Source organism: Salvelinus fontinalis, chromosome 26 (assembly GCF_029448725.1).
Source record: "Salvelinus fontinalis isolate EN_2023a chromosome 26, ASM2944872v1, whole genome shotgun sequence".
Lineage (NCBI taxonomy): Eukaryota > Metazoa > Chordata > Actinopteri > Salmoniformes > Salmonidae > Salvelinus > Salvelinus fontinalis.
The window spans coordinates 22,497,264-22,525,116 of record NC_074690.1 but is presented as its reverse complement, the minus strand read 5'-3'; the positions used below and the strand labels follow the sequence as shown (position 1 = coordinate 22,525,116).

At 41.5% G+C, this 27,853-nt stretch overlaps 1 protein-coding gene across 1 annotated transcript in view; it reads left to right on the top strand.

Annotated features, from left to right (window-relative positions):
- Window positions 1–508: 508 nt before the first annotated feature.
- The window catches only part of LOC129823938 (choline transporter-like protein 5-A), a 75,187-nt gene continuing 47,842 nt past the window's right edge, over window positions 509–27,853 (top strand). The window contains exon 1 of the mRNA XM_055883070.1: window positions 509–661. Coding sequence (XP_055739045.1) covers window positions 577–661 — 85 coding nt within the window. The 5' untranslated portion in view covers window positions 509–576. The remainder of the gene's footprint in view (window positions 662–27,853) is intronic.

Below are 27,853 nucleotides of genomic sequence, written 5' to 3'. Positions count from 1 at the left end.
TGTTGGAGTAACTGAGTAGGCTGATACCCCGTTTCATGGACCCAAGATCCATAGGTAAGGCTGTATTTTAAATATTTTATGGCTTCTATTTCTTGTGGAACTTGACAAATAACACCTGGGGACATGGCAAAAACTCCTACATCAACTGAAATAAAATACTTGTTCAAAATGCATAAAATTCCGTTTCGATATTCATATTTAGTGGATTTAAGGTAAAAGGACAACTTACCTTATATTGAAATCCTTTTGGAATCCACAATTTACACTATTTTACACTAAATAAGTAGTGATATTTCCTGGCGACAGAAAAGACACCATTTGGAAGGAATGACCCAATTATTTTATTTTGTGGAAATTATATAACATTCCGACCTTGTTTAGCATTCATTATATTGTCAAAATATGGCATATGGTATCCGTTTGAATAGCTTTCAATGAGGAACCTTTATTTTGAAGGCGAACCACAAATTCCACAATTGTGGCTCATCCTTATTGTGGCTAGCTTCACACAGGTGAGAGGACCTTTCCTATAAACTTGGAGCCAAATACGGGAGTGTTCATTGACTCCCAACATCCATGCCATCGCACCACTACACACCAGACAATTCTACCGTCCACAGTGAAATGGCAAGAAAAACGGACGTCTCTTCCCTTTATTACGGTGAGTAGCCTAACCTAGGCTCATTGAAGTAAAGTGTGTCACATTGATGGGGTCTGTTATTAAATAAATATGGCACATTAACAGCGTATGTAGCAATAGCATAGGTAAGACATTGTACACTCAGATATCCTACCGGGCTGGCACATGATATTTCTATGGCATAAGGGGAAATAGTTTTTAAAATATTGTCAAAGCAACAGGGAAAAGGGATTTTAAGTCTATTTTTGTATCAGGGTATTTTGGTGTTAATTTGACCACTAATTCTAGCGCGTTCTCGAGACTCCTTGAGCATTCCACAAGCCATCCAAATACATTGATTAGGAAATGTTGGTCTATGGGACATGATGAATGCTAGCTATGACATAACAACCCTGTGTGAAATCTTCAACTCCGCATTAACTTAGCTTTGCTATTTTGGTCCGCCGTCCGAATCGAAGCCGTGGAGGTTAACCAATGGCACGAGCCGCTCGCCTGCATATTGCCGAGGATGCAACTTTGTTGCTAAAACATCGTGTGCCGCTCGCGCACAGGGCAAATCTCGGCGCCGTATATATGCAGGATGGCAACTGTACTGCAACCTCATCTGACAGTGAACTGTAACGGAACCCTCTGTATTTAACACTATTCATAATTTTTTGGGCTACTTTTATAGGCCAATGACTGTATTTGAGTTTATAACTAGACGATCCAAATTATTTTACTGTTGCCCTTTGCGCACTAAACCTTGAGCACAAAACACACAGGCAGTCTATACCCATTTAAGTGCGCAGAGAATTTGAAGATGATGCAAGAAAGATTTTCTATTATTGTCAACATTAAAATTACCTTCTCTATTTTCTGATGCGTTTCACAAAAAACATTCCTAGTCTACTTCTGGCTTTCAAGGACATTAAGCCACCACGAAACACTGTAGTCTACTGGCTATTGTTGCTGTGTTGTTCATAATTACAGGATATTTCCCTCTGCTCTACTGAATACCAGGCTCTCTGTGACACAGTCGATTGGTATTGGAGTGCCCGCTGGGTACAGCAACCTGCACTGTTTTTGGAATGCAGTATCATTCTGCTCAGTCAAAATAATCTGAACTATTGTCAGGTGTGCATCAGAGGAGACTGGTGGGAGGTGCTGTAGGAGGATGGTCTTAGTGTAATGGCTGGAATGGAATGAATGAATGCAACGGAATCAAATATGTGGTTTTGGTATGTTTGATACCATTCCATTCCAGCCATTACAATGAGAGTGTCCTCCTATAGCTCCTCCCACCAGCCTCTGGTGTGCATGTGTATAGTCTGCCATTTGAGTGAAAGAGTTGGCTGTGCACCAGACCAGTATAAACCAGTATTATGTTCACTGGCCCGAATGCCTCATTCCTTAGCAGAGTGGGGAAATGGTTTTCTCTCACTTGAACAATCCATTGTTGAAGGCATTGAAGCAGTGCAGATGTGACGGTGAGGTGTGAATGTGTTCTGGGGTAGAGCTGGGCGATATAGACACAAATCTATATCACTATATATTGGCTGAATTATCACGTCCCAGCTCTATTCTGGGGTGTGTTACGGGCCACAGATCAGTTTCACACATTTACATGGAGTGAAAAGCACTACTACTCTTTCTGTGGTCCTTGAGTCAAAGTCAAGCTGTTTGCTGACAGTGATTTCATCAGGGTTCCATTTCCAAAGCCTGGCACTTCCTCTCTTGCCCATGCAGATTTAGCCTGAGACCTGAAGCATCCCAGTTTCAAGGCTTTAGTTCAATGGACTAACACAGTCTCGATTCGCACTGATGACCAGGATTCAGTATCCGGTTGGTGACACTAAAAACTCCAAAGAACCGACATCACTGGCTTGGGTGTCATTTCCTAGGTGACTACAGTGTAGGGCTGGAGGTGGTGCAGTGTAGCGAGGAAGAGAGTAGGCCAGTGTGTCTTTGTACTTGGAGAAGTTTCTCTCCCCTGTTTACAAAGGCTTATGAATAATGAAGCAGCTCCCCCATGGTGTCTCTGCTGCGTCGTTCTGATCCAGAGATGTGGTTTTAATCTGTTAGTTTCTTCCCTGGCAACGGTGTGTGCGGGAGGGAAACCGCTGACAGTCCTCCTAATGGTTGCTGTTGACGGTAGCTGTGTGGTTCCTCATGATTTTCAAAGGCTCCTATCTCTTCTGAAAGATTTCTTTCTTCTGAAGAACATATTTTCTCTGCATGCTGCTGCTTCCCTGTCTCTGTTCCTGTTTTTCATTTCTGTCTTCTCACAGATTAAAGCTTGCTTTGTGTGTGTGTGTGTGTGTGTGTGTGTGTGTGTGTGTGTGTGTGTGTGTGTGTGTGTGTGTGTGTGTGTGTGTGTGTGTGTGTGTGTGTGTGTGTGTGTGTGTGTGTGTGTGTGTGTGTGTGTGTGTGTGTGTGTGTGTGTGTGTGTGTGTGTCCACATTGAAATGAAGTTAATGATGATCCGTGAGGAAATTAATGACTGGAAACAATTGTTTGAGAATAAAGGCTCAATTCCAATGAGAGGACACTGCATATTGCAAGAGATAATATGCTTAAGACATTAGAAACGAACCAATACAGACCAACCAAATACACACTTTTGCAGACCATATCAACTTCTTGAGTCCTGTGTTGTAGTATAGTTACTGTAATAGCCAGAGGGATTTAGTCCATTGACTGCAGTTTGTTCTGGCTTTGCATCATTCCAGAGTTTTTTTTTTAGAGAACCGCAAACATTAAATCCAAAAGGCTGTGAGGCTATTGACCCAGGACAAGCTGGCCAAATTCTGTGTGCTTCAACTAGCCATGTTCACAGATCTGTTTGTGCTGTCTTCCCAACTCCTAACAGTGGCTTGCAAAAGAATTCACCCCCCCCCCCCTTGGCATTTTGTTGCCTTACAACCTAAAATTAAACTAGTTTTTTTATCGGGGGGTTTGTATCATTTGACTTACACAACATGCCTACCACTTTGAAGATGCAAAATATTTTTTATTGTTAAACAAACAAGAAATAAGACCAAAAAACATAACTTGAGTGTGCATAACTATTCACCCCCCCAAAGTCAATACTTTGTAGAGCCACCTTTTGCAGCAATTACAGCTGCAAGTATAGTGGGGTATGTCTCTAATAAGCTTGGCATATTTAGCCCCTGGAATTTTTGCCCGTTCTTCAAGGCAAAACTGCTCCAGCTCCTTCAAGTTGGATGGGTCCCAATGATGTACAGCAATCTTTAAGTCATACCACAGACTCTCAATTTGATTGAGGTCTGGGCTTTGACTAGGCCATTACAAGACATTTAAATGTTTCCCTTTAAACCACTCGAGTGTTGCTTTAGCAGTATGCTTAGGGTCATTGTCCTGTTGGAAGGTGAACCTCCCTCCCAGTCTCAAATCTCTGGAAGACTGAAACGGGTTTCCCTCAAGATTTTCCCTGTATATAGCGCCATCCATCATTCCTTTAACTTCTTGCGACTACAGGGGGTGCTGTTTTCTCATTAGCATAATTGCATTACAGACTAAACGGCTTCCTACTAAGTTCTTGCTAGTACAATATGCATATTATTACTATTATTGGATAGAAAACACTATAGTTTCTATAGGCGTTGGAATTTTGTCTCTGAGTGGAACAGAACTCATTCTACAGCAATTTCCCTGACATGGAGTCAGATTTCACACATTTTGGCCCCTGATCTGGAGTCAGTTTAAAGGCGACTGTGAACGCTATCAGGATACGGACACTGCTTACGTCTTCCCCTGGATGCCTTTACGTGATGACGATTTGAATGGTATCGATTGCGCAATCACAGCCACTATAAATGAAAAAATCCTGTAGGTAGGAACTCTTTTCCAGCTGCACCGGATGCGTGTTGGACACCACGCTGCTCTTTTTCCAAACATTAGTGTAGGCAGTAATATTTCTCCTGTCATGTTTTTACCCGTTATAGGTGTTAACAGCATCATAAGGTAGTTAATTTGAACCGTTGTATAGCAATTTATATCCTTTTAGTGTGATTTTGAGGCATTGCTTTGTTGTGCACTTTGACGCGCTGGGCACATTTCGGGGTCCCGGTCGTACGTTAGTGGGCATTTCGACGGACAAGTGGACATCTTTCGACCAAAAGAAGATTAGACCCAAGAAAGGATTCTTTGCACAAGATTCTGATGGAAGAACAGCTCAAAGTAGGAACAATTTATTATGATAAATCGTGTTTCTGTTGAAAAACTTATGACGCCATCTTTTTAGACGTAGCTTCGCTTGGCGCAAACTGTATTGAAAAGTAAGGATAATTTAAAAAATGTAAATCAGCGATTGTATTAAGAATTAAATTGTCTATCAATCGCTGTCCACCCTATATTTTTTAGTCACGTTTATGAGTATTTATGTATACGACTAGATCACTGTCTAATATGGCGCACGACATTGTCTGACCAGCTGGGCAACTTTTGTCATTGTCTAACCATGATTTTGGTGGCTAAATATGCACATTTTCGAACAAACTGTATATGGATTGTGTAATATGATGTTACAGGAGTGTCATCGGAAGAATTCTGAGAAGGTTAGTGAAAAAATTAATATATTTTGGCGATGATATGATATCGCTCTCTTTGGCTAGAATCAGTGCTCGGGTAACGTTTGCGTATGTGGTATGCTAATATAACGATTTATTGTGTTTTCGCCGTAAAACACTTAGAAAATCTGAAATGTTGTCTGAATTCACAAGATCTGTGTCTGTCCATTGCTATGTGCTGTGTATTTTTAAGAAATGTTTTATGATGAGTAAATTGGTAATACAAGTTGCTGTCTCTAGTAATTCTAGGAGCTTTGGTGAGATTTGTGATGCTGGCTGCAATGGCAAACTATGATTTATACCTGAAATATGCACATTTTTCTAACAAAACCTATCCTATACCATAAATATGTTATCAGACTGTCATCTGATGAGGTTTTTTCTTGGTTAGTGGCTATCAATATCTTAGTTTAGCCGAATTGGTGATAGCTACTGATGTTGAGAGAAAATGGTGGACAAGAAAAATTGTGATTTTTGCTAACGTGTTTAGCTAATAGATTTACATATTGTGTCTTCCCTGTAAAACATTTTAAAAATCTGAAATGGTGGCTTTATTCACAGGATCTGTATCTTTCATTAGGTGTCTTGGACTTGTGATTTAATGATATTTAGATGCTACTATTTAATTGTGACGCTATGCTAGCGATGCTAATCAGTGTGGGGGGGGTGGGGGGTGATCCCGGATCCGGGGTAGATACTCGTGAAAGGTTAATTCTGACCAGTTTCCCAGTCCCTGCCGATGGGGAAAAACATCCCCACTGTGTGATGCTGCCACCACCATGCTTCACTGTGGGGATGGTGTTCTCGGGGTGATGAGGTGTTTGGTTTGCGCCAGACATAGCATCTTCCTTGATGGCCAAAAAGCACAATTTTCGTCTCATCTGACCAGAGTACCTTCTTCCATATGTTTGGGGAGTCTCCCACATGCCTTTTGGCAAACACCAAATGTGTTTGCTTATTTCTTTCTTCAAGCAATGGCTTTTTTTCTGGCCACTCTTCTGTAAATCCCAGCTCTGTAGAGTCTACAGCTTAAAGTGGTCCTATGGACAGATACTCCAATCTCCGCTGTGGAGCTTTGTAGCTCCTTCAGGGTTATCTTTGGTCTCTGTTACGCCTCTGATTAATGCCCTCCTTGCCTGGTCTGTGAGTTTTGGTGGGTGGCCCTCTTTTGGCAGGTTTGTTGTGGTGCCATATTCTTTCTATTGTTTAATGATGGATTTAATGGTGCTCCGTGGGATGTTCAAAGTTTCGGATATGTTTTTATACTTCTCCACAACTTTGTCCCTGACCTGTTAGAATAGCTCCTTGGTCTTCGTGTTGCCCCTTGCTTAGTGGTGTTGCAGACTCTGGAGCCTTTCAGAACTGGTGTGTGTGTGTATATATATATATATATACTGAGATCATGTGACACTTAGATTGCACACAGGTGGACTTTTATTTAACTAATTATGTGACTTCTGAAGGTAATTGGTTGCACCAGATATTATTTAGGGGCTTCATAGCAAAGGGGGTGAATACATATGCACGCACTGCTTTTCCATTTTTTTGAAGTTTTTTCGAAGTAAAAAAATAAATAATCACTTCACCAATTTGACTATTTTGTGTATGCCCATTACATGAAATCCAAAGAAAAATCTATTTAAATTACAGGTTGTAATGCAACAAAATAGGAACAACTCTAAGGGGGATGGGGGGGCAGGAAATAGTTATTCTGGAAAACCTGTGAATTTTGGGAAATAATTTTGCAACCCTACTCTTGGTTATTCATGTGTGGCAGTCAGTAACATCTCCTCATTATGCTTGTAAACTTCTCACCAAATGGTAAAATCACAGATGTGAATGAACATATTTTAGGTGAGGCTAGAGAATAAAAGTCTTGAATTATTCAGTGTTTTAGGAATTGACATTTTTATGAGGTGACATTAATAATAGATTTTTTTTAAATGTCTGTGTAGTAAAGGATGATCTATCTCTACTGTATTTTACACCTGGTTACCCTCAAATGGGTGGAAGTCATCGTGAGAAGTCAGGCAACACACACAAATGGAAAATGGTTTATGGAACAAAGACAGGACATGAATCGCTTGTCCTTGTGAATATAACTGTACAACAGGTTGGTTTGTTTGCATTGTCTATTAGTGCTCTCTTTTCTTGCAACTGTCAAATGACAGTTTTCATTTGTGGTCACACATTTATTTATGTCTTTACCTTGTAAGTTGTCAGTCTGGAAAGATCCTTGAGACATCCCTACCCCATTAAAGTTGACATTTAAAATGGTAATGGCTAGGGACTGGTAAGGGTTCTGATTAGGTAGAGATGTTCCAAGGATGCTGAATGGCACTGATCCTACATGATTATAGTAGACAATACTTCAGAGTTCTGTTTCTTTGGTATGTTATTGACTGTACGGTAATGATTCTATGACGGCAGATCAGTATGACATGTATGGTATACAGTAATTGGTTGTGATAACAATTGTTATCATCAGATTAATAATGAGCTGCAAGCTGTTTTTTCTCTGTAAAAATAGAGAAAATCTTTACCTTTCATCCTCACTCCCTAAACTTAAAGGATTTACAGAGCCCCCAGATAAAAACTAAAGCATGAAACACACTGAGATTCTCACTGCCAATAGCTACTAATCACAGACTGGTGATAGCTACTTATCACAGTGGGAGGCCATTCCTTTTCTTGCTAGAAACAAAAGCAGTATCACTGCACCAAATTCCCTAGTTTCAGACTCCTAATTATCCTTACACCTCTGAAGACTCTAGGCACTTCCATGCCAGTCGGATGAATTTGTTTTATCTCTGAACACTCAAACTTGTTTCTCCACCGACTGTTGGAGAAGAGGAACCATGGGGTGTTTACAACACTCGGTGGAGACTAGAGATCCTGACTGGCAATGGCATGTCTAGCATGAAACGTGCCATTAAATTATCCTGACATTCACACAACCCCCAAAAAGAACAAGCGTTAAAGCCAAACAAATTATGAAATACATCTCTCATTAAATAAAAAATTATGAAAAGAAGTGTACAACATAAGACATACAGTGCTTTCGGAAAATATTCAGATAGCTTTTTACGTTACAGCCTTATTCTAAAATTGATCAAATAATGTGTATAGGGATCCAGTCCATTTGGAAGGTTGGGGACCTCTTGCACTTCAGTGTTGTGATGCAGGGATCCTAGCGGAGTGCTTGGCGCATAGAATGGGAGGGGTTTTGTCGGATGTTGTTCGTCCTAATCAGACAGGTTTTTTGCATGGACGGTGTATTGGAGGTAATATAGGGCAAGTGCTGGAGACAGTGGAACGCTGTGGAGTATCGGGGACACCAGGCCTGGTTTTCATAGCTGATTTTGAGGGGGCTTTTGGTGAAGTACGACTGGAGTTTGTGTGTGAATGCCTAGAATATTTCAATTTTGGGGAATCTCTTGTAGAATGGGTGGAAATTGTGTGTGGTGGCCCTGGGTGTAGAGTGGTGGATAATGGCTACATCTCAGGGGGTTTTGGACTATCTGGAGGAGTGGGGCGGGGTTGTCCACTATCGGCGTGTCTATTTGTTATTGCCATCGAGATGCTGGCTGTTGAAATTGGATCAAACATTAGTATTGGGGGATTGGAGATCCAGGGCCTGGGGGCTAAGGTGTCATTGTACGCTGATGATTCATGTTTTCTTTTAAAACCACAACTAGAATCTCTCCACGGCCTCTTAGAGGATCTAGATACATTTGCTATCCTCTCTGGATTAAAACCAAATTATGATAAATGTACCATATTACGTATTGGATCACTAAAAAATACACATTTTACATTGCCATGTAGTTTACCAATTAAATGGTCTGACGGTGATGTGGACATACTCGGTATACAAATCCCAAAAGAAAGAAATGATCTCACTCCAATAAATTTTTATAGAAAGTTAGCAAAAATAGATAAGATCTTGCTACCATGGAAAGGAAAATACCTGTCTATTTGTGGGAAAATCACCCTGATTAACTCTTTAATCATATCACAGTTTACCTATTTGCTTATGGTTTTGCCTACACCTAGTGACCTGCTTTTTAAATTATAGGAACAAAAAATATTCAATTTTATTTGGAACGGCAAGCCAGATAAAATTAAAAGGGCCTATTTATATAACGAATATGAATTCGGAGGGCAGAAATTATTAAATATTAAAGCATTAGACCTCTCACTAAAGGCATCAGTCATACAAAAGTTATACTTAAATCCAAACTGGTTCTCTAGTAGATTGGTACGAATGTCTCATCCTATGTTCAAGAAGGGCCTTTTTCCCTTTATTCAGATTACACCTGCTCACTTTCGGTTGCTTGAAAAGGAAATAATTTCCAAAATATCTTTATTTTTTAAACAAGCCTTAGAAAGTTGGTTGCAATTTCAGTTTAATCCACCTGAAAGGACGGAACAAATAGTACAACAAATCTTGTGGTTAAATTCAAATATAGTAATTGATAAAAAAAACTGTATTTATCGAAGAAATGTTTAAAAAAGGTATAATTTTTGTGAATGATATCATAAATAGGACTGGTGGAGTAATGTCACACATGCAGCTAACACAGACATATGGAAATGTCTGCTCTACCCAAAATTACAACCAATTAATTGCAGCATTACCACAAAAATGGAAGAGGCAGGTGGAAGGGGATAAAAGTAAGGAACTTGTATGTCGGCCTTATATTAAAGAACATAAATGGTTAAAGAAAAGTGTGATAAATAAAAACATATACCAATTTCATTTAAGGACCAAAAAACTTACAGCTGTGCCATATAAATTGCAAAATAGTTGGGAAGAGATTTTCGATGTACCCATTCCATGGCACATGGTTTATGAATTGATACGCAAAACAACGCCGGATTCAAAACTTCGAATTTTTCAATTTAAATTATTGTTCAAAATTCTTGCAACTAATAGGATGTTATATATATGGGGGATACAATCTTCCCAGCTCTGTATATTCTGCTGTGAGGAGGCAGAGTCATTAGACCATTTATTTTGGTATTATCCGCATGTAGCTCGTTTTTGGTCACAGGTCCAGGAATGGTTGAAGAATTGCAACATTTGTGTAGAACTAACGCTACAGATAGCAATACTGGGGGATTTGAAAAGCCATAGTCAATCAATCAATCAATAATATAATAATTATTTTAGCAAAAATGTTTATTTTTAATTTACAATCCGTGGAAGCTATGAGAATAGGAAGATTCAAATCTTTTGTGAAGCATCACAGCACAGTTGAAAAATATATGGCAAATAAAAATCCGAAATGGATGATGTTGGAAGATAGATGGGAAAGGTTGAGTGGAGCTGAAGGGTGGGACTAATAAGATAAACAATGTAGGGCATACAGGATCTGTGAAATGTGTATAGGTGCGGAGCTATTGTGAAATAGCACAGTTACAAGTGGAAATCAAACTGGATGGACAACAGAAATAGAGGAAGGACTAAGAACAAACAAGAGAGAACTATTATAAAGTAGACTGTGTCTGTAAAATGTGTATAAGATGTATAAATTGAAGGTAAAAACAGAAATGCTTATCAGTTTACTCCAATTGGGGGATCGGTGGAAGGGTTTACAGGGAATAATAATAAAGGTATACTCTTTAAAAAAAGTATGTATATGTAGGTATGTGTATGTATATATGTGTATATGTATGCATACGTGAATGGATATATATATTTACCCCAAAAAATATGGGGGATTGGAAATGATGCAGACAATTACATTGGAAGCAACATTCTTTCCGCAATATTAAGCTGATCCACCCCCCCCAAAAAATAATAAATAAAAAAATAAAAAAATTGATCAAATATTTTTTTTACTCATCAATCTACAAACAATGCCCCATAATGACAAAGCGAAAACAGGTTTTTAGAAATGTTAGAAAATTTATTAAAAATAAACATCCCTTATGTAAATAAGTATTCAGATCCTTTGCCATGGGACTCGAAATTGAGCTCAGGTGAATCCTGTTTCCGTTGATCATCCTTGATGTTTCTACAACTTGATTGGAGTCCACCTGTGGTAAATTCAATTGATTGGACATGATTTGGAAAGGCACACCTGTCTATATAAGGTCCCACGGTTGACAGTGGATGTCAGAGCAAAAACCAAGCCATGAGGTCAAAGGAATTGTTTGTAGAGCGTCGAGACAGGATTGTGTTGAGACACAGCTCTGGGGAAGGCTCCCAAAACACACCTACCATAGTCATTTTAAAGGGTTTTTCTTTATTTGTATTTTCTACATTGTAGAATAATAGTGAAGATATCAAAACTATGAAATAACACATGGAATTAAGTAGTAACCAAAATATATTTGAGATTCTTCAAAGTAGCCACCCTTTGCCTTGACAGCTTTACCAACTCTGGCAAGAGTGTTTTTGGAAACTGATCTGCTGGCCTACGAATGGGAGGCGCCACCAGTTGCCCATCCCTGGTGTAGGGTATGTGTTGATGTGAGGGATTGTCTTTGGAACATCATTTTTAAGACAAGATGAGTTGGGGAGGGATGGTTTCTGAGTGAAAGAGTGAGAACATGATGCATGTATGTGTAAGACACCTTCTCCCAGGTGATGTGTGTTCAGACGGAGGGAGCAGGACAGGCAGGATTATCTCTGGGTGACAGGCCGGGATTATCTCTGTCCTCAGACAAATCACTGTCTGAGGACAGATAAGGCCTTGCCAGCAAATACACATCAACACACACACATCATTGACAACACCACACCAATAGCCCTCAAACACTTCCACCGACATGTAGTCTGTGAAAACAGGCATATATTCTGGCCCCTATTTACTGTACACTGAACAAAAATATAAATTGAACATGCAACAATCAACGATTTTACTGAATTACAGTTCATATAAGGAAATCAGTCATTTGAAATAAATAAATTAGGCCCTAATCTATGGATTTCACATGACTGGGAATACAGATATGCATCTGTTGGTCACAGATACATAAAAAAAGGTAGGGGCGTGTATCAGAAAACCTGTCAGTATCTGGTGTGACCACCATTTGCTTCATGCGGCATGACACGTCTCCTTCGCAATTGAGTTGATCAGGCTGTTTATTTGTAGCCTGTGGAATGTTGTCCCACTCATCTTCAATGGCTACGTTCCAAACACTTAAAAGACACATCCTATCCCCTCAGCCCTCAAATTAAGTGGACACTTCTGATGACGTCTGACGAGTATACACTTGCAGGGCAAGGGAGGAAGGAATGATTTTTAAATGGACTGCCCTTGCCTGGAAATTCATAACTCGTTCATCCAGTGATGATTGTGTGTTCAGCCACCAGTAGCTTGTGGGTGCTTTATATGCGCTACAGTTAATTATAATTGCATGTCTACGTATATTAACTATATCATTAATAATATACCGTAATTGCTGGACTATTAAGCGCACCTGAATATAAGCCGTACCCGCTGAATTTTTTACAAATATGTATTTTGTACATAAATAAACCGCACATGTCTATAAGCCGCAAGTGCCTACCGGTACATTGAAACAAATGAACTTTTCACAGCCTTTAAACAAAACACGGCTTGTAACAAAAATAAATCGGCTTTTAAACGAAACACGGCTTTTAACAAAAATAAATAGGCTTTAACGAAACACGGCTTGTAACAAAAATAAAAAATAAATAGCAGTAAACAGTAGCCTACCAAGAAAGTCAAACTTCATTGCGGTGGCGATTGTTTTGGCTTTCAGTCGGATCTGCACAGTTCCAACGTCTTATCATCGACTCATTAAGGCTCCCGTGCAGCAGCTCTATTTCCTTTTCCAACAGCCAGATTGATCGCCTTCAACTTGAAAGCTGCATCACATGCATTTCTCAGTTTCTTTGCCATGATGAGGGTGACAAAATGACTACGGTAATCAGAATGATGGCAAGTCTGAGCGCGCCCGATTTACGTCACATTATGTGACGGTGCTCAGTTTTTTGGCGGCATGAATCTTGTGAAAAAAACATAAATTAGCCGCGTCATTGTATAAACCGCGAGGTTCATAGCGTGGGAAAAAAGTAGCGGCTTATAGTACGGAAATTACGGTACGCCTACTATATGATAGCTAGCAAATTAATTAGCTAACTAACGTTAGCCTGCCTAGCTACTTCTAAAGAAGGAACATTTTGTTTTATTTCTACAATTTCCAAAGCTAACCAAACAAAAACATCATTACTTTTGAGACGTGTTTGTGCTTTAGTAGCACAATTTCTAACTTATTTACATTAGTTTTTTACTTACACTGGTATGTTGACTCCATATTGACGTTGAGGTTTTGCCTGACTTTTCTTAGCGGATGTACAGTCATCGCAAATTAAATTATGGGGCGTTTCAGGCCCAAAGTGAACATTTACATTTACATTTAAGTCATTTAGCAGACGCTCTTATCCAGAGCGACTTACAAGTACATACATTCATACTTTTTTGTACTGGCCCCCCGTGGGAATCGAACCCACAACCCTGGCGTTGCAAGCGCCATGCTCTACCAACTGAGCCACACGGGACCGCATTTGCCCACTGAAGTCGGTTACGACGCCGAACTGCAGTCAGGTAAAGACTCTGGTGAGGATGACAAGCATGCAGATGAGCTTCCCTGAGACAGTTTCTGACAGTTTGTACATACATTATTCGGCTGTGCAAAGCCACAGTTTCATCAGCTGTCTGGGTGGCTCATCTCAGACCATCCCACAGTATCAGGACTCAAGCCAAGACCCAGATGCAGACACAGGAGGCGGATAGTACGAGTCTGTTTATTATAGTACAAGGGGCAGGCAAAAGAGTAGTCAAGGCAGGCAAAGGGTCGTAATCAGAGTCAGGCAGGTACAGGCCGGTGGTTGGGAAAGGTCAGAATTGGGAAGACTAAGAAGAGCACAGGGAATACGCTGGTAGGACTTGCCAGGACAAGACGAACTGGCAACAGACAAACAGAAAACACAGGTATAAATACATAGGAGATAATGGGTGACACCTGGTGATGGGTGGAGACGAACACAAGACAGGTGAAACAGATCAGGGTGTGACACGCAGGTGAAGGAGCTGGATATGAAGCCCCGGGGCTGGCGTGGTTGCGCGTGGTTGTTAGACCGTTTGGACAGACTTCTAAATTCTCTAAAAAACATGGGAGATAATTAATATTAAATTCTCTGGCAACAGCTCTGGTGAACATTCTTGCAGTCAGCATGCCAACTGCACACTCCCTCAACTTGAAACATCTGTGGCATTGTGTGACAAAACGGCACATTTTAGAGTGGCCTTTTATTGTCCCCAGCACAAGGTGCACCTGTGTAATGATCACACTGTTTAGTCAGCTTCTCAACATGCCACACCTGTCAGGTGGATGGATTATCTTGGCAAAGGAGAAATGCTCACTAACGTTTTACATTTAAGTTTACAGGGATGTAATCAAGTTTGTGCTCACAATGTGAGAGAAATAAGCTGGTTGTGCATATGGAACATTTCTAGGATCTTTTATTTCAGCTCATAAAACATGGGACCAACACTTTACATTTTTTATTTTTGTTCAGTATACATTACCACTATTCAGAAAAATCGATGTGAGCTATTGCTAGAGCAATTTGCATAATTGAGATTTTTCCCATTACACTGTACACTTGACTTGTTTCTCTGAGCGGCGTGTTTGGAAGGACCTCACTGAGGATGCTTTCTGTTTGTCTCCTAGCGCCTCTGTCCCCTCTTTGCTCATTGACATGCATAACAAGGGACCAGTATCAGGGAGTTACAGATGACTGACAGTTCATCCTCACAGGGAATATGCATGAACTGAATAACTACGATATCTTCAGAACTTTTACACTGACGTGTAACTGGAAATGTTATGTTAATACGCATGGTCCATGTGAAATTACATAAGTAAATACATTGAAAATAGTAGTGTCCTCAAATGACAATTCCTCTTTTTTGGGGGGGGGGGGGGGGGGGAAGTAGCATTCTGTATGGGGTGGCATTTAATACATAAATGAGCAGTGTGTATGACTGAACTTTCCCATAGTTCAACACTTCTCTCTTATGATTCTCAACAACAGTCTTAAATCTATTGCTGGGTTGTTTGTTTTGTAGTTGGATGCTTTTGTTGTTCTGGACCGCTGTGATTGTTCGTTCATCAAGTGTACATGCTGGAAGACTCCCTGTAGGCTTGACTCAGAGTAAACAACAGTCTGTTTGATTAACTTCCCTTTGGAGAGTAACTAGTAGCTACTTTATCTTACTGTAAGGTAAACACAAGTTAATTGCGTGAGATGCTGTGTTTGTGTAGACTATCATCCGTGTTGTGCATTCTGTATGCACATGCATGTTCGCTCAAATCTCTATCTATGGAAGTGAAATTAGTTAATTTGTTGAGAAAATTAAGGTTATTCCCACGGACTCGCACATCCACAGGCAAAAATAAATGCGCCACTGTATAAGCCCCCGAAACCCATCATGCATGTTCTTCAACATATTCTCTCTCCCAGACAGGCCATCTTAACTTAGCTTTGTCTTTGTCTACTTTAAGACATTCTAAATCAGTAGAATTTAAGAAATTATACATCTGTAGAATCTAAGACATTCTAAATCGGTTAATCAATCTGGACTCCAGATTCTGGGTCTTTGAAGTGACAACTCCCACTGACGTTCAGCTACTAAGTGGGAGTGTCAAGCTCAGTGTTGACTTCATTAACAGCTATTAGCTGTCTTGTTTGCTGGATTTCACAGGGATTCTGGAGAAATTTAGCGAGGTGGATTGAAGGTCTGTGTGTAGGTAAACCCAGAAAGAAGAGGATCTCCCTTTCATAAGGTTTTATTGAGCGGTGTAGATTAGAATGAACTGTAATGGGTTCTTAGATGGGTTCATTTGTCTATGGCGGGGGCAGGCAACTAGATTCAGCCGCTGGCTGATTTGTCGGATCGCATGGTCGTGGGCCGGAACCTAATTATAATAATTTTTACACTGCAAATTGACCACAACCAAAAAGAGATTGTATTTGAAAATTACACTAAATTCTTACCTTGATTACATTGAGACATGATCACATACCGTTCTCTTTTTTTTATTATTTAACAGATTTCCTAAATTAAACTCATTTTTAGCAGATTTCATGGTCATTTTAAGATAACAAAGAAAAAATTGGGGGGGGGGGGGGGCACTCGCGGGACGGTTTTGTTGCCGACCCCTGTTCTTTATGCTGGGGCATTTTTGGTGTGGTTTGGAGGACTGTGCTTGTTTGTGTTAGGTAGAGAGGGTAGGCCATATCCATACTAACAGTTTGGTTGTCTGAGTTAGGTAGAGAGGGTAGGCCATATCCATACTAACAGTTTGGTTGTCTGAGTTAGGTAGAGAGGGTAGGTCATATCCATACTAACAGTTTGGTTGTCTGAGTTAGGTAGAGAGGGTAGGCCATATCCATACTAACAGTTTGGTTGTCTGAATTAGGTAGAGAGGGTAGGCCATATCCATACTAACAGTTTGGTTGTCTGAGTTAGGTAGAGAGGGTAGGCCATATCCATACTAACAGTTTGGTTGTCTGTGTTAGGTAGAGAGGGTAGGCCATATCCATATTAACAGTTTGGTTGTCTGAGTTAGGTAGAGAGGGTAGGCCATATCCATACTAACAGTTTGGTTGTCTGAGTTAGGTAGAGAGGGTAGGCCATATCCATATTAACAGTTTGGTTGTCTGAGTTAGGTAGAGAGGGTAGGTCATATCCATACTAACAGTTTGGTTGTCTGAGTTAGGTAGAGAGGGTAGGTCATATCCATACTAACAGTTTGGTTGTCTGAGTTAGGTAGAGAGGGTAGGCCTACAGTACATGTTGGACTGATGCTGGCGTTTGCATGTCTTGGTTTTGTTGAGTGACATTTGGATTGTAAGGGAGGTAACTTTTGTTAGTGTGCCAGTACAGTTATTAGTAACTGTGTATGTGTGTATGCCTGTTCAGTCATTAGTAACCATGCGTGTTTGCTTGGCTTGTGGAGAAGCTAATTGACAGTGAGAGGGATTAATTAATCGAGTGAAATGTAGATTCATACAAGAGGACAGGACTCTGGATGGGAGGCCACAATGTGTTAACAGTAACACACAGACAACCGTCAGCCCCTCAGGTCTCTCACCTACACACACTGTCATCGGTTACTAAGCAGCTGGTCACAATAACACTGTTCTATGGATATGGTTACAGCACAAGCTGTTGACTATACACCCTTCTGTGATGGCTGCAGCCTGACTGAATCTTGTGCTTGGTGTTACGTCACATTTCTTTTCTGTCTGATGTCTAATAGTTATTTGAGTAAATTACTTATTTCAATGTGATGGGCAAGTTGTAACTTAACCAATGAGGAACTTTTGGATTACAGTGGTAATATTCTGCAGAGTGACAGGGGAGACAGCGAGTGAAGAAAGTCAAAGGGAGGAGAAATGTATTTAAGAGGAAAGTGTCAGGCTACAGTTGGACATGCCTTCTCTGGAGTTAACCATCACAGTCATCACAAAGTCAAAAGGAGGAGGCAGTGGGAATATGGGAGCTAGCCGGGGAGGGGATTCCCCCAGGGGTGGATCAGAGAAGGCTGGCGGAGCGTGGAGAATACCCAGGAACGAGGCACCCCAGGGGGCCAGGCTGTCCTGGGCTGCTGGAGCCACCTGCCAGACACACCAGGGGTCCACTGCCACCCTTCCTGCCATTGAGTTTACATGGATGGGGGTGGGAGTGTGTTTCAGGGATGGTATGTGCGTGCCTGATCTATGCTCCTGCATTCATGCCTGATTCTACATGCGTTTGCATACTGTGGATGTGTTTGGAATTTCACATTTCTGTAACAGGTGTTGTAGTACACAGAGTAGCAGGAGAGAGAGTAGCTGTCAGTATTTGAGGTGAGAGGAGACGGTACTGTATGGCAGTATTGGAGGTGAGAGGAGACAGTACTGTATGTTATTATTGGAGGTGAGAGGAGACAGTATTGGAGGTGAGAGGAGACAGTACTGTATGTTATTATTGGAGGTGAGAGGAGACAGTACTGTATGCCAGTATTGGAGGTGAGAGGAGACACTACTGTATGTTATTATTGGAGGTGAGAGGAGACGGTACTGTATGTTATTATTGGAGGTGAGAGGAGACACTAGTGTATGTTATTATTGGAGGTGAGAGGAGACAGTAGTGTATATTATTATTGGAGGTGAGAGGAGACGGTACTGTATGTTATTATTGGAGGTGAGAGGAGACGGTAGTGTATATTATTATTGGAGGTGAGAGGAGACACTAGTGTATGTTATTATTGGAGGTGAGAGGAGACACTAGTGTATGTTATTATTGGAGGTGAGAGGAGACGGTAATGTATGTTATTATTGGAGGTGAGAGGAGACACTAGTGTATGTTATTATTGGAGGGGAGAGGAGACAGTACTGTATGTCATTATTGGAGGTGAGAGGAGACTGTACTGTATGTTATTATTGGTGGGGAGAGGAGACAGTACTCTGTCAGTATTGGAGAGGAGACGGTGCTGTATGTTATTATTGGTGGGGAGACAGTACTGTATTGGAGGTGAGAGGAGACTGTACTGTATGTTATTATTGGTGGGGAGAGGAGACAGTACTCTGTCAGTATTGGAGAGGAGACGGTGCTGTATGTTATTATTGGTGGGGAGAGGAGACAGTACTCTGTCAGTATTGGAGGGGAGAGGAGACGGTACTGTATGTTATTATTTGAGATGAGAGGAGACGGTATTGTATGTTATTATTGGAGGTGAGAGGAGACCGTACTGTATGTTATTATTGGAGGGGAGAGGAGACGGTACTGTATGTTATTATTTGAGATGAGAGGAGACGGTATTGTATGTTATTATTGGAGGGGAGAGGAGACCGTACTGCATGTTATTATTGGAGGGGAGAGGAGATGGTGCTGTATGTTATTATTGGAGGGGAGAGGAGATGGTGCTGTATGTTATTATTCGAGGGGAGAGGAGACAGTATTGTATGTTATTATTGGAGGTGAGTTACTCTCTGTGCTGAGATGAGATGAGGCTGTACTGTATATCAGTATTGGAGATAGGGTTGCACATTTTGGAGAACATTCAGAAGTGGAAATCTTCCGTGGGAATTAACGAGAATATATGGGAATTAACGGGAATATATGGGAATTAACTGAAATGTATAGAAATTAATACCATTTAAGTGTAGATGTTTTTTGCATTGGATATAAACTCAGCAAAAAAAAGAAACGTCCCGTTTTCAGGACCCTGTCTTTCAAAGATAATTCGTAAAAATCCAAATAACTTCACAGATCTTCATTGTAAAGGGTTTAAATAAACACTGTTTCCCATGCTTGTTCAATGAACCATAAACAACTAATGAACATGCACCTGTGGAACGGTCGTTAAGATACTAACAGCTTACAGACGGTAGGCAATTAAGGTCACAGTTATGAAAACTTAGGACACTAAAGAGGCCTTTCTACTGACTCTGAAAAACAGCAAAAGAAAGATGCCCAGGGTCCCTGCTCATCTGCGTGAACATGCCTTAGGCATGCTGCAAGAAGGCATGAGGACTGCAGATGTGGTCAGGGCAATAAATTGCAATGCCTGTATTGTGAGACGCCTAAGACAGCGCTACAGCATGGACAGCTGAAACGTCCTCGCAGTGGCAGACCACGTGTAACACCTGCACAGGATCGGTACATCCGAACATCACACCTGTAGGTACAGGATGGCAACAACAACTGCCCGAGTTACACAAGGAACGCACAATCCCTCCATCAGTGCTCAGACTGTCCGCAATAGGCTGAGGGAGGCTGTACTGAGGGCTTGTAGGCTTGTTGTAAGGCAGGTCCTCACCAGACATCACCGGCAACAACGTCGCCTATGGGCACAAACCCCCCGTTGCTGGACCAGACAGGACTGGCAAAAAGTGCTCTTCACTGACGAGTCACGGTTTTGTCTCACCAGGGGTGATGGTCGGATTTGCATTTGTCGACCGAATGAGTGTTACACCGAAGCCTGTACTCTGGAGCGGGATCGATTTTGGAGGTGGAGGGTCCGTCATGGTCTGGGGCGGTGTATCACAGCATCATCGGACTGAACTTGTTGTCATTGCAGGCAATCTCAATGCTGTGCGCTACAGGGAAGACATCCTCCTCCGTCATGTGGTACCCTTCCTGCAGGCTCATCCTGACATGACCCTCCAGCATGACAATGACACCAGCCATACTGCTCATTCTGTGCGTGATTTCCTGCAGAAATGTCAGTGTTCTGCCATGGCCAGCGAAGAGCCCGGATCTCAATCCCATTGAGCTCGTCTGGGACCTGTTGGATCGGAGGGTGAGGGCTAGGGCCATTCCCCCCCAGAAATGTCCAGGAACTTGCAGGTGCCTTGGTGGAAGAGTGGGGTAACATCTCACAGCAAGAACTGGCAAATCTGGTGCAGTCCATGAGGAGGAGATGCACTGCAGTACTTAATGCACTGCAGTACTTACTGACTGTTACTTTTGATTTTGACCCCCCCCCCCCCCCTTTGTTCAGGGACACATTATTCCATTTCTGTCAGTCACATGTCTGTGGAACTTATTCAGTTTATGTCTCAGTTGTTGAATCTTATGTTCATACAAATATTTACACATGTTAAGTTTGCTGAAAATAAACGCAGTTGACAGTGAGAGGACGTTTATTTTTTTTGCTGAGTTTATTTACCATATCATTTGAGACAAACATTAAACCTTTTACCTCATCATAAGTAGACATAATTACAAATGATTAAATCCTTACAATAGAAGAAAAAAATGTTTAGTTATGATTTAAACTTTAATTAAATTAGTTGACTCTTCACATGGGATGATTTCACTGAACAACAAAAGAAAGGGAATGTTGAATGATCCATCGCATCTCCCATAAACGTTTTCGACATACATCTGTACAATTGTAGTTTAGAAACTAAAGCTTGGGTTGTCTTCCTCTCAGGTTCCATGTCTTCTCCCAGGACCTCCTCAATGTCCACCTCCTTGAACGTCACACTCTGAGGCCTCATCTTCACTGTCACTTTCCAACCTTGTTGAGGATGGCCCATTGTCAGGCTCAAAAAGCCTCAAATTTTCCCGGATGTCCACCAATTTTTCAACCCTTGTATTGGTCAGCCTGTTGCGTGATTTGGTGTGTGTGTGTGTGTTCCCAAACAAGGAACAGTTGCACTCTGAGGCGGCTGATGTTGGTGGGATTTGGAGGGTGATGGAGGCACAATGTCCCTTCCACCAGGTGGCTGATGATATGTTGGCACGACTGCCATATAGCATCTCCATCCCAAAGCCCTTGCTTGGAAGTGTACTTCGCCAGACTGCCAAAAACCTTGCTCTCATCCAGGCCAAGGTGGCGAGACACGGTAGTGATGACACCATAGGCTTTGTTGATCTCTGCACCAGACAGGATGCTCTTGCCAGCATACTTGGGGTCCAACATGTACGCTGCGGCGTATATGGGCTTCAGGCAGAAGTCTTCACACCTTTTGATGTATTTCAGAACTGCAATTACTTCTGCTTGGAGCAACAGTGAAGTGGGCAGGGCAGTACGGATTTCTTCTCTTACATCTGCATGCAGAGTCTGAACATCAGTCAGGATGGCATTGTCATCCCTCAATCCGTGCAATGGCTTCTGCTATAGGTTTCAGGAGTTTCAGGCCGCTTACCAATCTCTCCCAAAATACATCATCCAGGAGGATCCTCTTGATGGGGCTGTCCATATAAGCAGACTGTGATATGGCCATTTCTTGGAGAGACTCCTTCCTCTCCAGGAGACCGTCAAACAGGACAGTGCTCTTATTCTTCTCACTTTGCTTGGTGAGGTAGATTGCTGCTATAACTTGATGACCCTTTACATACCTAACCATACCATGGCTTTCTTGTAGAGTGTATCCATTGGTTTCTGTGCCATGATGTCCTTGAGGAGCAGATTCAATGCATGAGCAGCACAGCCAATTGGTGGGATGTGAGGGTAGGACTCCTCCACTTTAGACCAAGCAGCCTTCATGTTCGCAGCATTGTCTGGCAACAGTGCAAATACCTTCTGTGGTCCAAGGTAATTGATGACTGCCTTCAGCTCATCTGCAATGTAGAGACCGGTGTGTCTGTTGTCCCTTGTGTCTGTGCTCTTGTAGAATACTGGTTGTGAGGTGGAGATTATGTAGTTAATTATTCCTTGCCCACAAACATTCGACCACCCATCAGAGATGATTGCAATAGTCTGCTTTCTCTATGATTTGCTTGACCTTCACTTGAACTCTGCATCCAACAAATGAGTAGATAAATCATGTCTGGTTGGAGGGGTGTATTCTGGGCGAAGAACATTCAGAAATCTCTTCCAATACCCATTGCCTGTGAGCATCAGAGGTGAACCAGTTGCATACACAGCTCGAGCAAGAAACTCAGCAGCATTTCTCTGACTACGTTCCTCCATTGAGTCAAAACACTTCTGATTACAGGAGGACCATGAGCTGTTGCTATCGATAAGGTGTCTGATTCATCATTTTCACCTCAAATAGAAGTATAGGGACTTTTGTCAGAGGTTGTGAGTGCTGAGGGAACTTGATGCACTTGCCCAGATGATTCTGCACCTTTTTGCATTCTTCCATTATAATTTGGCACAGTATTTGCCAATGTACACAGCTTTTCCTTCTATATTAGCTGCAGTGAAATGTCTCCACACATCAGACAGTGCCCATGGCATTTTCCTGTAAAGATTAGAAAAAAAAATGTTAAAAAAAACCCATTTACAGATAAATAGTTAAGCAGTTAGATTAAACAACTCCTTTGTAAGATAAATGTTTTAACATGTATGGAAACAGGTGAATTAACACTTCAGTTAACAGGCTCAAGCAAGCTAAAACCCACATGGTAGAAAAAACTAACTAGCAGAAATTGTTAAAAAGTTAGAAATTATTTAAAAACACTTTGCTGTATGTGACTATTTACTAGTTAACAAAACATCATCTATGCCATATAAAATATATTCACCCCACCCAGTATTGTAATCAAAACTTACCAGAAAACATGTAGTCCTTGGCTCAGACAGTGTAATAGTATGGGTTCAATAGCATCTCATTAGTGTGCAAGATCTTGAGACTCAGCTGTACATGTGATGGAAGAATGCACTGTGCATGCAGAGTGTTGCAATTCCATTGAATTGGAGATAGTTTAATCAAAATATGCCACAAGACCTAGAATTGCCTTATGTGTATTCCACAACAAAGGTTCACTGTTATAAGCTAACTTTCTTTTGATGAATGTAAGCAATATTCCCAAACTTCCCATGGAAAAATTCCGGAATGTTTCCGACCCTTTGCAACCCTATTTAGAGGTGAGAGGAGACAGTACTGTATGTCAGTATTGGAGGTGACCTTAGTGTGGAGTTGACAGATACTGCAGAGGGATATCTTTGGTTATATCACCAGAGGTAGCGCTCCAGTGTACTACTAAACTCACAGCTCTAAAGGTCAGGGCTGTCTGAGAATGGACAGTGACAGAGAAGGTGCAATACTCTATTCTGCTTTGTGGTTTCTGTCTACATGCGTAATGCCAGAGACATATATTGAAATACGCTACATGACCAAAAGAATATGGACACGTGCTCGTCGAACATCCACCTTCCAAAATCATGGGCATTAATATGGAATTTGTCCCTCATTTCCTGCTATAACAGCCTCCACTCTTCTGGGAAGGCTTTCCACTAGATGTTGGAATATTGCTTTGGGGATTTGCTTCCATTCGTACACAAGCATTAGTGAGGTCGGGCACTGATGTTGGGCGATTAGGCCTGGCTCGCAGTCGGCGTTGCAATTCATCCCAAAGGTGTTCGATGGGGTTGAGGTCGGGGCTCTGTGCAGGCCAGTCAAGTTCTTCCTCACCGATCTTGACAACCATTTCTGTATGAACCTCGCTTTGTGTACGAGGGCATTGTCATACTGAAACCGGATTGGCATTCCCCAAACTGTTGCCACAAAGTTGAAAGCACAGAATCGTCTGGAATGTCATTGTATGCTGTAGTGTTAAGATTTCCCTTCACTGGAACTAAGGGGCCTTGCACCATTATTCCTCCTCCACCAAACTTTACAGTTGTCACTATTCATTGGTGCAGGTTGTGTTCTCCTGGAATCTGCCAAACCCAGATTCATCCGCCAGACTGCCAGATGGTGAAGCCTGATCCATCGCTCCAGAGAACGTGTTTCCACTGCTCCAGAGTCCAGTGGTGGCTTTACACTACTACAGCCGACACTTGGCATTGTGCCTGGTGATATTAGGCTTGTGTGAGGCTGCTCGGCCATGGAAACCAATTTCATGAAGCTCCTGACAAACAGTTATTGTGCTCTCGGCGGTCCCGTTTTCTGGCCTTCGCAGCTGAGCCGTTGTTGCTCTTAGACATTTCCACTTCACAATAACAGCACTTCTAGTTGACTGGAGCAGCTCTAGCAGTGCAGACATTTTATGAACTGACTTGTTGGAAATGTGGCATCCTATGACGGTGCCACGTTGAAAGTCACTGAGCTCTTCAGTAAAGCCATTCTACTGCTAATATTTGTCTATGGATATATATATATATATATATATATATATATATATATATATATATTTATTATTATTTTTTTATTTTTTTAATGGGTGTCCACATACTTTTGTTTTATAAATTTTTTACATACACTATATGTTTCTGTCTAGATGATGCTATCTGACTTATTTTGGTAGAAAAGCATATTTTGTAACTTTGCAGAGTATGCATCCTACTCTTAATTCAAATACCCTTGGTAGTGCAGGGCTTACACACGTACACAGAGAACAAAATAGATTTTCACTGCTGATTGAGGATGGTGCTTTGTGTTACAGTAATGGCCTCTTTTCAGTGCATGCTAATAATGAGAATGTCAAAATGAGTGAAATGGAGGCTCTGAGTAGAGTAATCTAATGACACTGCCACATTCTGTGCAATAAGAAATTGCTTTGATTTTCACAAAATCGATAGCGGTTCAATTAGAGATACTCTTTGCACTGAATGACTTTCTAGAATTGCGTAACTGTGTCATTATTGCTATGTGTGACTTTGCGTGTGTGTGCCATTTATTACAAATTGATTGCTAAATGTTTAACTACGGAGTACATTAATTTCACCCTGGGGAACGCATAATAATATATATGTAAAATAAGGTGTTGTATCTAACAAAGTGCTCCATTACCTTTTCACACAAATACAAGCTGACTTCATCACATGTTTTCCAGCTAGATTTTGTATAACATTACCAGTTGGCATCAGGAGAGTTTGACTGGCCCAGAGCCTTTGTTTTTATGGAATAGCCTCTCCTTTCTGTCTCCCTCTTTATTCTCCCAACTCCTCAGAATAATCACAATATATTTCATTCTGATACATCTGATACTCCGCTTGCCATTTTTCTTCCCATTTTTTTTTTTTTTTTTTTTACACTTTATCGTTTCTGTTCTGTGTTTTTCTTATTATTCAAAACTCCTCTAGCCAGCCCCCCATCTCCTTACATCTCTGTTTTCGTTCTGCGTCAGACGGTCTCAAAGGCTCGCGATGACAGTCGCGCTCTCTCTCTCTGTGTGTTCTTCCGAAGCCCTGGAGGCCTTGTCTCTCTCTCCTGAGTCGACCTCTCTCACCCAGCGATGCCCCAAGCTGGAACAGAGACACACACTGCAGCCGAACCAGAGCTCTCATTCGCAATCAAACCTCAGCAGGCCGATGAAAACACAGCAGGTGGTGATCTACATCCTACCTGTCACTGTCTTCCCACTGGGCACAGACATCAATTCAACGTCTATTCCACATTTGTTCAATGTAATTTAATTGAAATGACATGGAAGCAACGTTGATTCAACCTGTGTGTGTGTCCAGTGGGTTATCTCTTCACTTAGGTTGTCTCAAGACTTTGACTTTCAATTCATTCGTGTTGAACTGGGTGAAAGCCTGTATGATTGACAGGGATGATGTAAGTGAGAGCTGGAGTTGCTGATGTTTCAGATTGTCAACACTTTCTTGGCTTTGGGAAACACAGACGTATGCACATCCACGCACAAACACACGCCTCTGTCTTGTGTGTGCACATTTTGAGTGACGATGCCAGAGAAACATAGACACATCTCACAAATGGTTGGACAAGTTGCCAACCACAAGGCTCACTGTCTGTCCTCCTTCTCAATCATCCAGCACCCCCTTTATAAATCTTCACATCCTTTTATGCGAAAAGCTGTTGTTTCAGCAGCTTAGATGCTACTGCAGTTTCTAATTACCAGGCTTCTGTTGAAAAGAGAGAAATTAAGCAGCAATCTGGTGCCTAATTGGGCTTTGATTTGTTTTGTGCAGAGGGTCTCGTTCAGATTTGTATGTGTGCGTCATGCTGTAGTGTGGGCGAGGGTAATATGATATGACACTGCTGATTTAAAGAAAGGCCATGGGTGCTCTCCACTTTGACAAAACATTATTTGAATCTCTCTCTAATATAATAAATGCCATTTAGCAGATGCTTTATTTCAAAGCGACTAACAGTCATATGTGTATGTATTTTACATACAGGTGGCCTCGGGAAGTAATGATACAATGTTTAACTGTGAAAATATAAGAGAGTGGAGTCTTCAGCAGGTTTGTGTAGGAGGGTATCACTCACTCACACACACAATCTTGTTACACTGTACCAGTGACGATCAACTCCATATCTATCCTGTTTTGTGTGCTACACTGCCACCCACTCACTCTCTATTACTTTAAGACAAATGTGTTCATCTCATTTACCTCCCAGGCACTCAAATTATTACACTCAGATACAACCAAGATAATGTCTTTGAAAGACCATGTTTACTTTGTCTAGGCTCTCTAGTTTTGTATTTTGGATAATTTGCCTTTCTCTAATTCTATCTAAACAAATATTTATTTGTGAGCCAATATTTGCCTTTGTGCACAGTTAAACTCTTAGTTGCATTCGCCTTCCACCAGATTGATTATTTATACAGAAATAGTCTTTGTAGATATCCCTTATAAATACTATAGGTGCCCCAGGCAGGCCCTGACAGTGCCTTCATTTGATCGGATCTGAACAGGCTATAACCACCAGCCCATAGCAGAATGAAGGGTTATTGTAACTCTGTAACTAGCTACTATATTATGCACAATAAGCTGAGACACAACCGTGTGTCAACTCTCTTTGGAGTCCCACATGGTACAGGCTAGGCGGACAGGCTAGGCGGACAGGCTAGGCGGACAGACAGACGGGAGGACAGGAGGAAAGACGGACAGGCGGGAGGACAGGCGGAAAGACGGGCGGGCGGACGGACGGAAGGACAGACAGACAGACAGGAGGACAGTGGAGACTGGAAATGAGTCAATGAAGAAGAGACTGACAGAGACAGAGTTACAGTAGAAGCCTACCACTTCAGCGAGTGGTGACACTGATTTAGGTTGTCTTGGAGACCTCACTACTTGTTTAGATTAACCTGCCTGCTCAGGGATTCTCTTTCCTCAGCTCTGTCACATTGATAGTGACACTGGAGACGCAGACAAGGAGATGTCAGTGATCTAGCCTACATGTTTAAACTTGGCTAAGGCATGTGTACAAATATGAGTATATGCTTTGGTAGTGAATGAT